Genomic DNA, 15,454 nt, shown 5'->3' on the forward strand with positions numbered 1-15,454 from the left:
GATGTCAAGAACCCCTTTTTTGGAAAAATGTTCATTCCTGACAGTCCGGCGTGCCTCGTACTTCTTTCCTGTCAATGCTGCCTCTCTCCTGCACGGGTCAGCGGGTTCCCGCCCTCCTGCCCGGGAGCCCTGGGACCCTCCGCCTGCCCTGCCGCCACCCTCCAGCGGCTCCTCCTGTGTGGCCCTGGCCACAGGACGGCAGAACTGAGGGTGCAAACCACAGTCCATCGCACTCCCTCAGCCCGCTCCCTCCCGATTCAGCGTGCTGTGCCCTCTCGCCACCTCTAAGCCCTGTTCTGTAAAGTCGCTTCCTTTCCTAGCTTCCTGGCCGTCCGTTCACTCTGACCCGAGGCAGTGCGATTTCTCCTTCTACCACCGGGAAACCGCTTGTCTTTGTTTCCTGTAACCCACGCATGGGGCGGCTGGGGCCCTCTCTCCTCTCCGGAATTCCACGTCCCCTCTGCTCCTCTCTCCTCTCAGCCCCGACTCCTGCACGTCTCCTACTAGACACCCACGAACGTCTGCAGGACAGATCTTCGTTACTCAGAGAAGCAACCAGTTTGGAAAAGCTGCTGACGACAGGAAGTCACAGAGCTCCTCCTCTGTGCGGGGCTCTGTCCTAAGGGCTTCACCACCTCCTGATGGACTTCATCCTTAGCGCAGCTCCGTGAGGGATGACCGTCCTCCAGATGGAGAAACTGAGGCAGAGAGATTACAAGGAGCTTGCTGTGCCCCGCTCGCCAGGCTCCATAGTCTAAACGTAGTTTATAACATAACCCTGCTGTCTAACCTGGAGGCACTGCCCAGAGCGTGAACCCGACCAGCCCCCGTCCACTGCAGCAGGCAGGGAAGCAAGTGTGCTCGTGCAGGACAGCAGGGATCGCTGTGAGGCTGCGTGAGAAACTTGGGTGTGCAGTGGAGCCCCGGCCTGAGCTTTGCAGAGTCCGTGGGAGCGGCCCACTAGCTGAGACGGGAGGAGGTGGGGAGGGAAGCCTGCTGCGCCCAGGCGCGCCGAGGGAGGAGGAAGCCGCGGGCACATCCTGGCGGCTTTGCTGGAGCCTGAGCTGAGAGTGTGGCTTCAGAAGAAGGTCCTGCGGCGGCAGCCGCGCTGCCTCAGTTTCTCCATCTGGAGGACGGTCATCCCTCACGGAGCCGCGCTAAGGATGAAGTCCATCAGGAGGTGGTGAAGCCCTTAGGACAGAGCCCCGCACAGAGGAGGAGCTCTGTGACTTCCTGTCGTCAGCAGCTTTTCCAAACTGATTGCTTCTCTGAGTAACGAAGATCTGTCCTGCAGACGTTCGTGGGTGTCTAGTAGGAGACGTGCAGGAGTCGGGGCTGAGAGGAGAGAGGAGCAGAGGGGACGTGGAATTCCGGAGAGGAGAGAGGGCCCCAGCCGCCCCATGCGTGGGTTACAGGAAACAAAGACAAGCGGTTTCCCGGTGGTAGAAGGAGAAATCGCACTGCCTTGGGTCAGAGTGAATGGACGGCCAGGAAGCTAGAAAAGGAAGCGACTTTACAGAACGGCACTTACAGGTGGCGAGAGGGCACAACATGCTGAATCGGGAGGGAACGTCCATGTGGGCACAAACCAGGAGGACCGAGGGCGAGATCACAGACAGGCCCCGTCACCAAGGCTGAGCTGCTCGGGACGACGCTGGAAGTCGGGGACCAGGGACCCAGGGCAACGTGGGCATGGGGTTCCCGACTCAACACTGCCCCGAGCAGATGGACGCCAACGCCCTGTGCCCGCCGGTCAGCAGAGAACTGGGAGGCGCCATCAGAGGGTGACCGGCTCCCCAGCCTTTCCCAGAGCAGAGGTGGAAGAGGTGACAGAAACGGGCTTCACAAGGCACTTCCAGGCCCGCAGGAGAACGTGCTGGACTGGCGGCTGCCCCTCACGGTGACAGACGCTTCTGGGCCAAGAGCCACCGAGGGGCAGGCCTGTGTGCCAGCGACCCTGGCACGTGTCATCAAGTCAACCATCGGAGACACAGGTCAGCCGCAGCCTCCACCACAGCCCAGGACCGGGGGACACTCACCAGATAGAAGGAAGCATGGAATTCTGAAGCACGTAAGTACGATCCAGAAACAGGAAGATACTTCTGATCATGATCTGGAGGGCAAGAGGAGGACTTGACTTATTTACGTACCTTACCAACAGAACATTCAACCCTAGCTGTCTCACATCTAACATGATTCTCAATGAAAAGATGTTTTTATCTTCAAGACCCTCATGATTGATTTTCCCCTGAATTTACACGTTCCCCTTGGTGTTTGCTTTTCATCTCTTTTATCCAGAAAATCTGACTGTAGGGACTGTACAGCACTTCGCCTCGAAGATGCCTTTGAAATTCAGTCACTTCCTGACTGACGTGGGGCATCTCCTTAGGCTGGGAGATGCTCTAAGCTGAATTTTTCCAGCATTCCGGCTCATCACTTCAGCATGAGGCTCTCAGCCACGTGTGTGTACTCGACTTTACTTTGCAGGCTCACGTGGTGGGCGGTGGCCCCAGGGCTCTCTCTCAGCGAGCGCCCCAGACTGTGTCGTGGAGGTTTGCTTACACACCTAGAGAGAACCTTCCCGGCACATTCACCTGTTTCTACCTTCCCCCGGTGCCTGGCCCAAGAGAGACTCATTCGTTGTCGCCTACTCACCTCAGTCAGGAAACAAAAGAATTCAACCTAGTTAGGAAAGCTATTGATACTATCTTTTCTCTCACTTACATAATTTTCAGTCAGGTCACCCTGAAAACTCATATACATAAAATCAAATTAGAATCAATAGATCTACCAAGTCTAAGCCTGGTCGTCTAGTTACAGTAAACTCATGGAATACAGGCTTGATTCTCAGGCATAAACTGAGATCAAGGAAAACTTCAGAGACCCACGGGGAATCACAGGCACCATGAGTTACCTGTGCGGTCGGCCTGAAGGCCAAGCTCGCAGCCAGCCCCACCCCAGAAGAGCAGACCGTCCCCACTCTTCTCCATCCACTGTCCAGCTCTGTTGGAGCTGGATGGCAGCATCTGACCTGAACAGAACTCCCCATCCCAGCTCCCAACCGGGCCCCGCCTTCCTTGGGGGTTGAGGGAAGATGGATGGAGCCACGCTTTTGTTAAAAAAGAAAAACAAACAACACAGCTGGATGCAAAGGGGGCACATACTCCCAGCTACTCAGATCTGCCTTCCGCCCAGCTGAGCCAGAGGCTGGAGGAAAAGCCCCACGAGGGCGTGTGCACTGAGACCCCCTCAGGGAACGTGTCAGCAGGCTTACCATTTGTCTGCAGTGATCCTGCCAGCATGTGTTAATCTTCTTTAAAAACAAAACACTATCTAGTGAGTCTGTGCAGACCTGCTAAGGAAAACTTCAGAAACACCGGCCAATTTACTTATTGCAATTTTAACCCCTTACTTTCTGCTCTCTTCGCCTCCAAATAGTACATGTTATTTAGTAATCAGAATATTGAAAGGGCAGAAGCTCAGAAACCACACACGTGGTTTCCAGCCTCCGTGTCTCCCTGCCTACCTGTGATGAACCTGCCTGCACTCACCGTCCTCCATCTCTTCCTGCCCCTCCCCGTTTCCCTTTCACCCCACTGCCCGTTGCGGCTTCGTGGGCTGGGGGGTGGACCAAAGGCCCCGCCCAGAGGGCAGCTCTGGAGATGCTGTCCCCGAGGCGAGGAAGCCAGTCACTGTGAACAGCACCGGGGGACGGGCAGACGGAGGACAAGGGCTGAGCGTAAACTGTCACTTCCGGTCTCACAGAGACGGACGTCACGCCTCATCCGTGTACCACGTGCACGACCTGACTCTCAGGACGCTGTTTACAGCAAAAGACACCCGGTGCGGGCTGCCAGGGCAAACCTTGCCAAGCACCCGGGCACTGCGTGCACGGGTTCATCGAAGCCCCACAGTCACGACGTCTACACCGCCTACGGCCCACACAGCACCCTCACACCCAGCCACACGGCACACCGTCACACCCTTTGCACGGGTGCGCAGGCAGCTGGCGGAGGCAAGGACCCGGCCTCCCGGGCCTCAGCCCTGCTCCAGCCTGTCTCAGCTCCGCGGCACCGGACGCGGCACCGGACACAGGCGCACCCCTCAGCGCCACCCCTCGGCCGAGGTGCAGCAGGCACAGGGCTCGGCGCGGCTGCGAGGTGACGTGCGACATTCTGAGCACGGAGAGAGGAGGCAACACAGAGCAGCCCGTATCTGGCGTGTGAAATCGGAAGGCGCTGGGGTCCTCAGTGGCAGGAGGCCCGGCGGGGGTGGGGGCCGCTGGGAGGGGCAGGGGCTGGGGGCGCACTGACCACAGCCACAGGGGTCCCAGCCAAGCGCCTCACTCATTTTCTCGAGGGTCCGCTCCTAACTTAAAAACAGAGCGAGTCACAGCACAGACCGAATAGCTGAACGGTTAACAAGTAATTCTGGAAGAACTATTACAACTGCTCACAATTATAATGGCTCACAATATCAGACCTTCCACGAACAGTCTGAAAAGGCCTGCGTCGTAAGCACACGTAGGCAGGTGCCACCTCGGCAGCGGCCCGGCAGCTCCGGTGCCCAGTGCCGAGCCGAGGCGCTCACCACGTGGCGGCACCCTGACCAGTCTCCGTGGCCAGCGGGGGCCCGAAGGCAAGGCTGCACAGGGTCAAGCCCACGCCAGCCAACCTGAGGTGCTGGGAGGCCCGGGGGCTGCGGCCAGGTGGGGCCCCACCCGGGGCAAGGCTTCGTCGGGACCAAATATCCGGCGTGATCTGGGCCGGCGAGGCCCGGAGCCGAGAGCCACCGAGCCCACCGCGAGCCGACCTGCAGAGCGTGAGCCAACGGGCCGCGGTTGGTTCACACGGCCAACTTTGTGGGAATTGGTTATAATCACAGAAAACTAACACAGACTTTTAAAAAACAAGAATAAAGAATAGCAGCACTCAAACCTTAAGATGTTTTTCAGAACTCTTCCTAAATACTCCAAAACAGACTAGATAAATGGACACTCTGACTTTAATCAGATCAGCCAAGTAATTTAAACAGTAAAAACTCCACCTAAAAAAATCTGTTACGTTGGGTTGTATGATACAAATGTAAGGTTTTGTTTCTATAAATAAAAGAGAATTTTAAAAGCTTTTGCTTTAATATTAAGGATACTCATTAGTTCTTTATCCTATTAACGTTCAGTTTCAAAATACTTAGGTAATAAATAGGAACTTCACAAGCCAAAAAAAGGATATTCTCTAAACTGAAGGATTTGTGCTTGGACGTGGCCTTCACAGACCTGGCGCAGCTGCTGGTAGAGCACTGGGGAAACTTTGTGAGAACAAAGATTTTCAACAGCCTGAAAACAAAAGAGATAAATGAGTTATTCACTGTGAACGACAAATTTGTTCTTTAAAAGCAACCCATCTGTACAAACAGCTCTAATCGTAACAAAGCCACGCCCACCACTTACGTAATCCACAAATAAGTTATCATGGTCAAGGGCAATTATCGCTGGAACGCCAGAATCCAGTAACAGTTTGGCAAAAATGGTCCGTAACAACAGTGAACATGGAGTGCAGATGGGACGGCGCCGCGCTGACAGCCCCAGGACACCCAGGCCCCAGGTGGGCCCGCCCCAGTCTGGGCTTCTCATGATACTCGGAAGCTTCCCTCTTCAACAGCCTCTCAAGCTGGCTGCACACCGTCCCCCGAGGACTCAAAAGCAGCTTGAGCCCCCCCCGGCCTGTGTCTGGATGACTCCTTGGTCTGAGGTGGAGCCACAGGAAGGTGTGTGAGTTGACCCTGACGATCGCCAATGTGAAACCAGAGCCGGAAATCCCTGCTCCAGACCCTGGTGACCACCCTCCAGTGGGGGGAGAACGACACGAATTCCAGTTCTTTTCACGCTCATGAGTTTGATGATTCTGTCCCAAATAAGCTGAAGGAACACGGGCCAAGTCTGCCTCAAATTAATGAAGAAACAAGGTTTTGAGGCAGAAATATTTTTCATTAGCTGTTTTGATCCACATCAAAGGAATAATGTTTGCATGTTCTTACCAGTTCCAATAAAATTTTCTTTCAAATCTCATGTACAAAATCAGCATCTGATTCAATCCAAATACGAAATATTGTAAACAGAAATGTAGTTTTTCTACTGCCTATTTTTGAACTATTTTAAAATATATGGGGGATATACAGAATGGAGACACTTCGGAATCTTAACTCAAATACTATATTCCTGAGGGGAAAAAAGGGCAACTTAAATTTTTGTAGATATTAAGAAAATAATTATGTAAAGAAATATATAATACATAAAACACATGCATATTTATAAGAGGTCAAAGAGAACATGGACTAATAGCAATAATTAAGAGACTAAAAATACCCTTCCCCTACCTTCTGCCTTCCTTAGAACAAGGGACCCCCACCCACATTTTGCTTTTACACCCTTCAATCCCTTTCCCAAAAGCTTCATGTTTTTATAATTCAGTCCAACATCCACTGTCTCTTTCTTAAAAAAAAACCAAGATAACCTCCTAACAAAGGCCTTTGCAGCAGTAGTTAATCATTACAAACAATTATTACCAAGTAAATTTTTAATATAATATATGAAGAAAACATTTTTCTTTGGTAAAAATCAAGATAAGCTTAGTGGTACGTGTCCTTCATAAAAGGACATCTTAGAACCATTTTCTGAATGCTCCGATTCCTGAACCAGGTGTCAATGTCCTCAAAACAATCTTTTCCCAGTTGTGACTTTTTTGGTTGAATGCTAGAGCCAACTCTCCCTCGTATATATATGTCCTGTTGAGCACATGCTTACTATTTACGTGAAGCCCACTGAGATTTCTTTTTTGAGAATCTGGAGGCCTCTTAAAACCACCAGCCAAGCCCTGGGGCACCCAGGCGTGCTGGGGGCGCCGTCACCTCTCGGGTCTTTGCTGAGTCACTGCTGGCATCTTCATGTTACAGGCACCTTGTCACCGGCTCGCTCCCCGCGGGGGGGGGGGGGGCCAGGGACGCCGCAGGCTCTTTGGGGCTGCAGGAGCGGCCCAACACAGGAGGCCCTCCCCAGAACACGTTCAGGAGATTCAGTCACACTTGGACGCTTAGAAATGCCTCCTCGTGGTGTACGAAGCACCTCACGTGACCGGAACCGGTACTGGCACCGAGCACACCTCTGGATCCAGGCATTGGAGGGGAGCGGCAGGACCTGGGCCCTCCGAGCACTGGGACACAGAGGTTTTCCTCACACCAGCGCAGCCGAGTGGAAACACCTGCTCGCCCCAGCCTCCCAGCCCTGCCACCACGCCCGCTCTGCACACGCTTATCTGTCTCAGGACAGACCAGTGTCCCAGCGAAACACCCATGCCTGCGAGGGCGCGCCCCTCCGTGGGGATCCCCGCCAGGGCCTTGAGGGAGCAAAACAGCCACGCGGCACCGGCAACGACACGCTTCGGGCGCCAGTAGCTACGGCGACAGCTGCCATCAGGGCGGAGCGGGACGTTTCAGAGTGAGAAACCGTAAGGGAAAGAGCAGGCAAGTACTCTGAGTTACTTAGGTAAATGAAGGGGAAAAAGGAAAAACAAAGCCCCGCCCCCACGCCCGGGGAAACCACGCCCCCGTGGGCTTCCTGCAGCAGCCGGCCCCGGGTTGGGTTACCCTACTCGGTAGCAGGCCCGTCTAAACGCGACAAGCACACCACACAGGAGAAGCCGCCACCAGGACTGCGGTTCCCACCCACAAGAAACGAGCAAAGGGCAACGTAAAAAGGAGACAAGGACTTGGGCCTGAGCGTGGGACGAAGAATGAGGGGGGGCGGTGTCCCAGGAAGATGTCCACCCTCCCGGCCCCGTTGCGAATGCCGGACGTGATGCCCTCGTACAAATGACTGATTTCGCTGAGTGACCAAAGCCGCTGAATTAACAAAATCCTTCCTATTAGGCCTAAGATATTTGAACCTGAATATTCTCTGTTTTTGAATAACTTATGCATTGAATTCACTCTTGATTAATTCACATTCTCAAATTGGTCCATCAAATAAAGTGTCTACTTGTTTCCCATTTTCTGGGCTTCCTCACCCGCTTGCATCACTTTCACCCACCCTATTAATCCGTCAGGACCTGACTCCACTCCATTCTCCTTCACTGAGCTCTCACCAGGCACAGGGTTTCCTGGAGACATTTACCCCGTGACTCAAGGTCAGCAGCACAGCTTTTCTCAAGCGCAAGTTCTCTGTGACAGGTTTGATTCTGTGCATCAAAACTAGTCTGAAATCCATAGAAATCAGACTTGTGGTTGCCGAGGGGGAGGGGGGAGGGAGAGGGATGCACTGGGAGTTTGGGGTTGGTAGATGCAAACTACCACATTTACAATGGATAAACAACAAGGTCCTACTGTATAACACAGGGAACTATATCCCATCTCTTGGGACAAATGGTAATGGAAAAGCGTATTTAAAAAAGAATATCTCTATGTGTATAATTGAGTCACTGCTGTACAGCAGAGATTGCCACAACATTGTAAATCAACTGTTCTTCAATAATTAAAAAAAGCCAAAAACAAAACAAACAAAAAACTAGTCTGAAGTCAACAACATAGCCTTCCCCGAAACCATTCTTGAAAATGTAGTCTTCTGTCTTCTGTTGCCTCATTGAGATGACAAGTAGGACTAAAACATATAGACCTAAGACACACAAGATATACTTTCTTCAGCAAGCTGAGATTTCAGATCTAAATTCAGAAAAGATCTATGCACTCAAAATCTCCTCCTCCTCGCGTTACAATAAGAGAATGACTCTCAGCTGGATGTGTATCTACTAAGACTTTTTCATGTAATCTGAATATCCCTTTCTAGCTAACAAAAACAAAGTAACTAAGAAACTGCAGGTAGGCTGTGCAGACAGGCTGGAGTTGACCTTTCCCTCCACCGCGGCCTCCTCAGACCTGGCACGGGGAGATGCCAGACCCCACTTTTGGGAAACTGATCAACATCAAAACAAGAAGTTCTCCCTCAAATAATCCTGAAAACCTCCTCAAAAACAAACAAACAAAAAACCTTTCCAGCTTTGGTGAGAACTGTTCCTTGCACATAAGATTCTTTGGCAAATTATATACCACACCACCTCAGCAGAAACTCAGGCTTTATTCTGAAACACCAGGTCCAGTGCACTGTCCACTCTACTGGAGACCAGGATAGTCTCACCGTGACATCACTTACTATCTCCACCCAATTCGCTCTACAAGATGTGAGCGGCTCACTCTGCAGAGATGTACTTAGACTTGCTAGAACTTCTGAGTGACCAGGCGCCCGCCCGCGCCACCTGTGTCCAAAAGCCCATCCACTGCCCCCCACACGGGCCCTCCTGAGACGTCCCCTGGAATGAGTGCCACTTTGGGGGTAAGCAGCCCTAGCCCTCAGGGTCTCACATACACCCACACGGACACCCACGATACCCAGGGCATCTGGAAACACTGTTTACAATAATATCTATGGTGACTATTATGAAACACATCCTGGGTAAAAGGTCCAGCAAAGTCATTCTACTAAGAAAACTGATGGGCAATTGATACCAGACAGTCAAATCTCCAGGGAAAGAGCAATAATGAACCCTAGCTGGAAGACATAATATTTCATTAAATCAAAAGCCTCTGAGTCTGGGCACTCGGTGGGACTCTTGCTCCTGGTCCAGACGAAGTAAAGGAAGCCGACTCAGCCTTCGCTGAAATAATACACGAAGCAGCAGTTTCCGAAGCGCTGCACGTTGGGCTCTGAGAGGCCGTGGCCTTGGCAGACAGGAGAGAGACAAGCGCCAACCACTCTGGCCTCTGGCATCCAGCGTCTGGGCCACAGAGCAGTCGCCCCGGGCCGAGGCCTGAGTCTGCAGGGCGAAGGCCCCGAGGGGAGGTGACCTCAGGTCCAATTCCAGTGCTCAGCAGAGGGCTGTCCAGCACGTATGTGGGAGGAGACCGCCGAGGTGAGGGGAAGAACCCCCGAGAGTTTAGAGACCTTGGGCTCTGGTGCTCACACACTTCCCACCAGCCAGGCGGGAACACAGCAGGACGCCGGGCAGAGGATTCAGGAAGGTTTGTCTCAGCAGCAGGGCAATTAGCCCTGGACGAAACACTGCTCTAGTCCTGCCTAGCAACGCTGAAAGGCAACAGTCTGAAAGGTCAAACTGATGCTAAATAATTTAACCAAGTCTGGAACAAAGCTCAAGAATATTCAGAGAAACACAAAAGCATCTACCACACAAGTCAAAATTCACAATGTCTGGCATCCAATCAAAGCTATCAAACATGCAAAGAAGTAGGAAAACAACCTTTACTGGGGAGAAAAATCAGTCAGTCAAAGCAACCTGGAATTGACAGAATCAGCAGACAAGGACATAAAAGAGCTATAACTGTGTTCCACACGTTAGAGAAAGTTAAGCAAAGAGAAGATACAAAAAAAGATTTAAATTGAACACCTAGAGAGGAAAACAATGCAGAGGTGAAAATTATACCAGATGGTATTAGTGGCGGATTAGACATTGCAGAAGATGAGTGAACTTAAAGAAATGGATAAACTGAATAGTTCTATATCTACTAATGACATTTGTAGTTGAAAATCTTTCCACAAAGAAAGCCAAGATGGCTTCACCGGGGAATTCTCTCAAACATTTAAGAAAAAAATAATACCAATTCTGGACTTCCCTGGTGGTGCAGTGGTTAAGAATCCACCTGCCAATGCAGGGAACACGGGTTCGAGCCCTGGTCCGGGAAGATCCCACATGCCACACAGCAACTAAGCCCGTGCACCACAACTACTGAGCCTGCGCTCTGGAGCCCATGAGCCACGCCCGCGTGCCACAAGTACTGAGCCTGTGCTCTAGAGCCTGCAAGCCACAACTACTGAGCCCAAGTGTCACAACTACTGAAGCCCATGTGCCTACAGCCTGTGCTCCACAACAAGAGAAGCCATCACAATGAGAAGCCCACACACCGCAACGAAGACCCAACACAGCCAAAAATAGATAAATACATTTATTTAAAAAAAACCAAAAAAGAAATAATACCAATTCCATATAAAGTCTTCTAGACAATGAAAAGAAGAGAACATTTCCAACTCACTTTATGAGGCAAGCATTACTCTGATACTAAAACTAGACACAGACGTTACACAAGAATAATACAATATCCTTTGTGATCACAGATGCAAAAATTAACAAAATGTCAGCAAACTGAGTCCAACAGTACATAAAAAAGATAATACATCATGACCAAGTAGGATTTATACCAGAATGAAAGACTGGTTTAACATTTGAAAAATCAATCCATGTAATTAATGAACTAAAAAACAAAAATCACATGACCATCTCAACAGTCACAGAAGAATTTGTCAAAATCCAACATGTATTTCTGATAAAAACTCTCAACAACCTAGGAACAGAAAGGAACTTCCTCAACCTGATAATGGGTATTTTTGAAAAACCCACAGCTAGCATCGTATGGTGTTCAATGATGAAAGGCTGAAAGCTTTCTCCCCTAAGACCAGGAACAAAACAAGGATGTCTGCTTTTTCCGTTTCTATTAACCATCGTACTAATCACCAGAGGTTCTATACAGTGCAATGAGGCAAGAAAGGAAATAAAAGGCATGCAGATTAGAAAGGGAGAAGTAAAGTTATCTCTGTGTATAGGCGTCATGATTGTCTACACAGAAAATCCAATGGGATCTACAAAAAAGCTACTAGAGATAAGAGCGGTTAGCAAGACAGCAATATACAAGATCAATATATAAACATGAGTTGTATTTTTATGTACTATCAACAACCAGAAATTAAAATTTATACTACCTTTTACAATACCATAAAAATATGAAATGCTTTAGGGATAAATTTCACAAAAGATGTACAAGACCCGCACAGCAGAACTAGAAAACATTGCTGAGACCTAACTAAGCGAGAGCTGTCCCCTGTGGTCAACTGGGGGGTTCAGTGTTGTCAAGATAGCAGCTCTCCCCACGCTCACCTACAATTACACATAATCCAAACCAAAATCCTAGGAGGCTTTTTTGCAGAAATTGGCAAACAGATTCTAAAATTCTTATGGAAATATAATGGACCTAGAACACCCAAAACAAGTTTACCCAAAAAAGGATAAAGCTGCAGGGCCAGCGCTCCAGACTTGGAGACTTAGGACACCCACACTCACAGGGGCAAGGACATCTGACAAAGGAGCGAAGGCAGTTTGCTGGGGAAGACAGACACCTCAACACACGGCATTGGACCAACTGGACCTCCACAGGGAAGACAGTGAACTTGGATTTATACCTCACAGCAAATACAGAAATTCACCTCAAAACAGATAACAGACCTAAATGTAAAACCTAAAACGCTAAAAGAAGGAAATACAAGGGAAGATCTTTACCACCTTAGATCAGGCAAAGACTTCTCAGAGAGACACTAAAAGCACAATCCGTGAAAGACCAAACTGATACAAAGACTTCATCAAAATTTAAAACGTCTGCTCTCTGAAAGCCATAGTTAAGAGAACCAGAAGAGAAGCTGCAAACTGGGAGAACATATCTGCAGGGCAAATACCTGGTACAGGATGCACGCTCAGAACACATAATAAACTCAAACACTTGATAATAAGGAAATAAACACCACCATAAAAAATGAGCAGAAGATTTGAACACACGCTTCATTCAAGAAGGTGTATGGAATGGCAACGGGCACAAGAGAAGATACTTAATATCGTTAGGGAAATGCAAATTAAAACCGTAGTGAAATTCCACTACTCACCTACTAGAATAGCAAAAATTAAAAAGACTGGCGATACCCAATGTCAGCAAGGACACGGAGCCGCTGGAACGCTCACACACCACTGGCAGAGGCAAAATGGTGAAGCCATTTTGAAAAAGTTAGGAAATGTCTTGTAAAGTTAAATACACACTTTCCATTTTACTCTGAGAACCTACTTCTAGATGTTTATCCGAGAGAAATGAGAATTTTTGTCCACAAAAGTTAGGAAATGTCTTGTAAAGTTAAATTCACTTTCCATTTTACTCTGAGAACCTACTTCTAGATGTTCACACGAGAGAAATGAGAATTTTTGTCCACACGAAGACTTACCCATGAATGTCTGCAGCAGCTTTATTCATAACAACCCAAAACTAGACACCCAGACGTCCATTACCTCAGGATAACTAATTGGTGGTCCCAGAGTACTCAGCGACAAAGAAACAAATTACTGTCAGGACGCATGCACGCGCCTAACTCACAAGCCCTACCCTAAGCAAAAGGAGCTAGGCACAATTGCACGGTTCCACTGACATGAGATTCTAGAGATGGCAAAACATACCGACACAAGGCACATCAGTGACTGCCAAGGACTGGGGGTTAGGGCACAGGACAGGACCCACTGCAAAGGGGCCTCAGGGAACTTTTCGGGGTGACAGAAACAGTCTGTATCTTGTGTGGTGGTTATACAATTGGATACATTTGTTAAAACTTGTTGAAGTACATATTTTTCACTGTAATTAAGTCGATTAAACAATACAGTAACCTCACACAAACTTAAGACGAAGAAGGGACAGGTGTCCATCGACTGTCAATGGTAGTCTTCTTTGGGTGGTAGGAATACAGGCGATTTTTATTTTCTTCTTTGTACTTTTTGTAGTTTGCATAATTTTTATAATGTAATCACTTATGTAAACAGAAAAAAATTTTTTAACTTAAGTCTCTTAGTAGAAATTGTGCTATCAAATTACCTAAAATGTAGATAATATTAGACTAGTTAGCGAATGTCATTCTTTAAAAACAAGATATCAGGAAAACCAGTCTGTGTGTAACTGAAATATCCCAACAGTGAAACGTACTTTTGATCACTTCTTCTGGTGTTAGAAAAGGAACATCGTTATCTCAAATTAAATGTAACAAAACCAGTCTGCACATTTTAACTGCAACAATTAATCACAAAACACAATGAAAAGGGGAAAATCCACATTAACAAGTCAAACTGTAATAAGATTTTCATATATAACATAATGGAATTATAATAATAGTTTGCTGCATATTTGGAAAATATTAAAAGTCATGTGACTCTTAGAAACGCATTTCTCTCCTGTAATGGGTTAACTTTAAATACCCTTCTAGACAGCTGAGGCCTGAAAATGAAATAAAAATCCCACAACCACCAAAAATGGAAAACCCTCCTCGACTTGGAACACGCTGCCACAGAACTCCTACTGTTCTTGTTGCAGGCAGAGTCGATTTCTATTATCCCCTTCATTACTGACTCTGAAACAACACCGAGAAGCACAAAATCCACGTCTGGGTCACATTTCACTGGAGTTGGATAATTGTGCTATTTAGACACTATAAGAAACAATCAGGTAAGTGAAAAACCGGACCCTGGCCCCCTCAGGTCTTAAAGTTCTCCCTAAGAAAACTGCGCGTTTACATCTCAGTGAGAATTCTAACAAGCTCTGCTTTTTGCACATGTGGAGCCTTACCTGGTAGAGCTCTTCCAGGTTATATCTGATGGAGGTACTACTTTGTATGGCTTTCACTGCTTCGTGAAGTTTCTGCCAGGTGTCCTGAGTGTAGTTATCAGGCAATTTAGGTCTGTCTGTAAATGCAGATGGAGTCAGTGGGTAATGGCATCCATGCTAAGAATCACACATCTTTAAAAAACTATTCCACAAAAAAAGTACTTAAAATACACATAGGTGAGGAACGCAAAAATTAGGTTTTCCCAATGCAAGTACCATATTTATAAATTTCTTGAGTTACAGACTATACAACCATCCCATCCTCGATTGGCTAAACAAATACGTCTAGTACTGATACTTAGGATAAGCACACGTAGGAATCCTACAAATCTTACAGTATTCCTTTACGTAACAAGTGGGTTTCACAAACGTATAAACGTGGAATAGTTAAGCTCTCTACAACATTTAAAGTCGACTGAAACTACTCCAAGCTGGGAGGAAGGTGAAGAATAAGCTTGTAACTGGTGTGTCTGCATCGAAGACGCCTGCTCTGAGACAGTGACAGCGACAGAGCTGGTGAGAAGTGGAGCAAGTAATTAAATTACATCACGAAGAGCTTCAGTCCTGCTACTCGGTCCGGCTCGGCCGTGCGAACCGGGACACCTGAGTTACCTGGCGTCACTCAATGCCATTGGACCAACTGCACAGACCAAGGGGAAGCCGCCGCCGGCCCGCGCCGCCCCGCCGACGTCGCAGCCCGAGCGGCCGAGGGGAGGGACCCCAGCCCCGCCCGCCCGCCCCGCACCCACCTCGGAAATTCTTGATCACAAGCTTCTTGGAGCCGCCGGCGGCCCCGGGCTTGGAGGTGACGGCGGCCGCGGCGAGGGACGCGGGCTTGGTGAGGCCGTTGGTGTGTCCGACAAGCGCCGAGAAGCTGCCCTTCCGAGGGGTCTCGTCGGCCATGGCCGCGGCCGCAGCGCCCCGCCCGCCGCCCGCC

The 15,454-nt window shown here is 49.0% G+C and overlaps 1 protein-coding gene across 2 annotated transcripts in view; it reads right to left on the reverse strand.

Moving 5' to 3' along the window:
* Positions 1-15,420, reverse strand: part of CUL4A (cullin 4A) — a gene marked incomplete at its 5' end in the record, with an annotated part of 44,887 nt that extends 29,467 nt beyond the window's left edge. The window contains 5 exons of one of the 2 annotated variants that reach the window (XM_082435234.1): positions 2,040-2,113; positions 3,275-3,343; positions 5,231-5,335; positions 14,479-14,594; positions 15,267-15,420. In XM_082435234.1, coding sequence (XP_082291360.1) covers positions 2,040-2,113; positions 3,275-3,343; positions 5,231-5,335; positions 14,479-14,594; positions 15,267-15,420 — 518 coding nt within the window. The other variant, XM_082435235.1, reaches the window with a different exon arrangement.
* Positions 15,421-15,454: the final 34 nt, after the last annotated feature.

Source organism: Balaenoptera physalus (assembly GCF_965194825.1).
Source record: "Balaenoptera physalus genome assembly, chromosome: 18".
Lineage (NCBI taxonomy): Eukaryota > Metazoa > Chordata > Mammalia > Artiodactyla > Balaenopteridae > Balaenoptera > Balaenoptera physalus.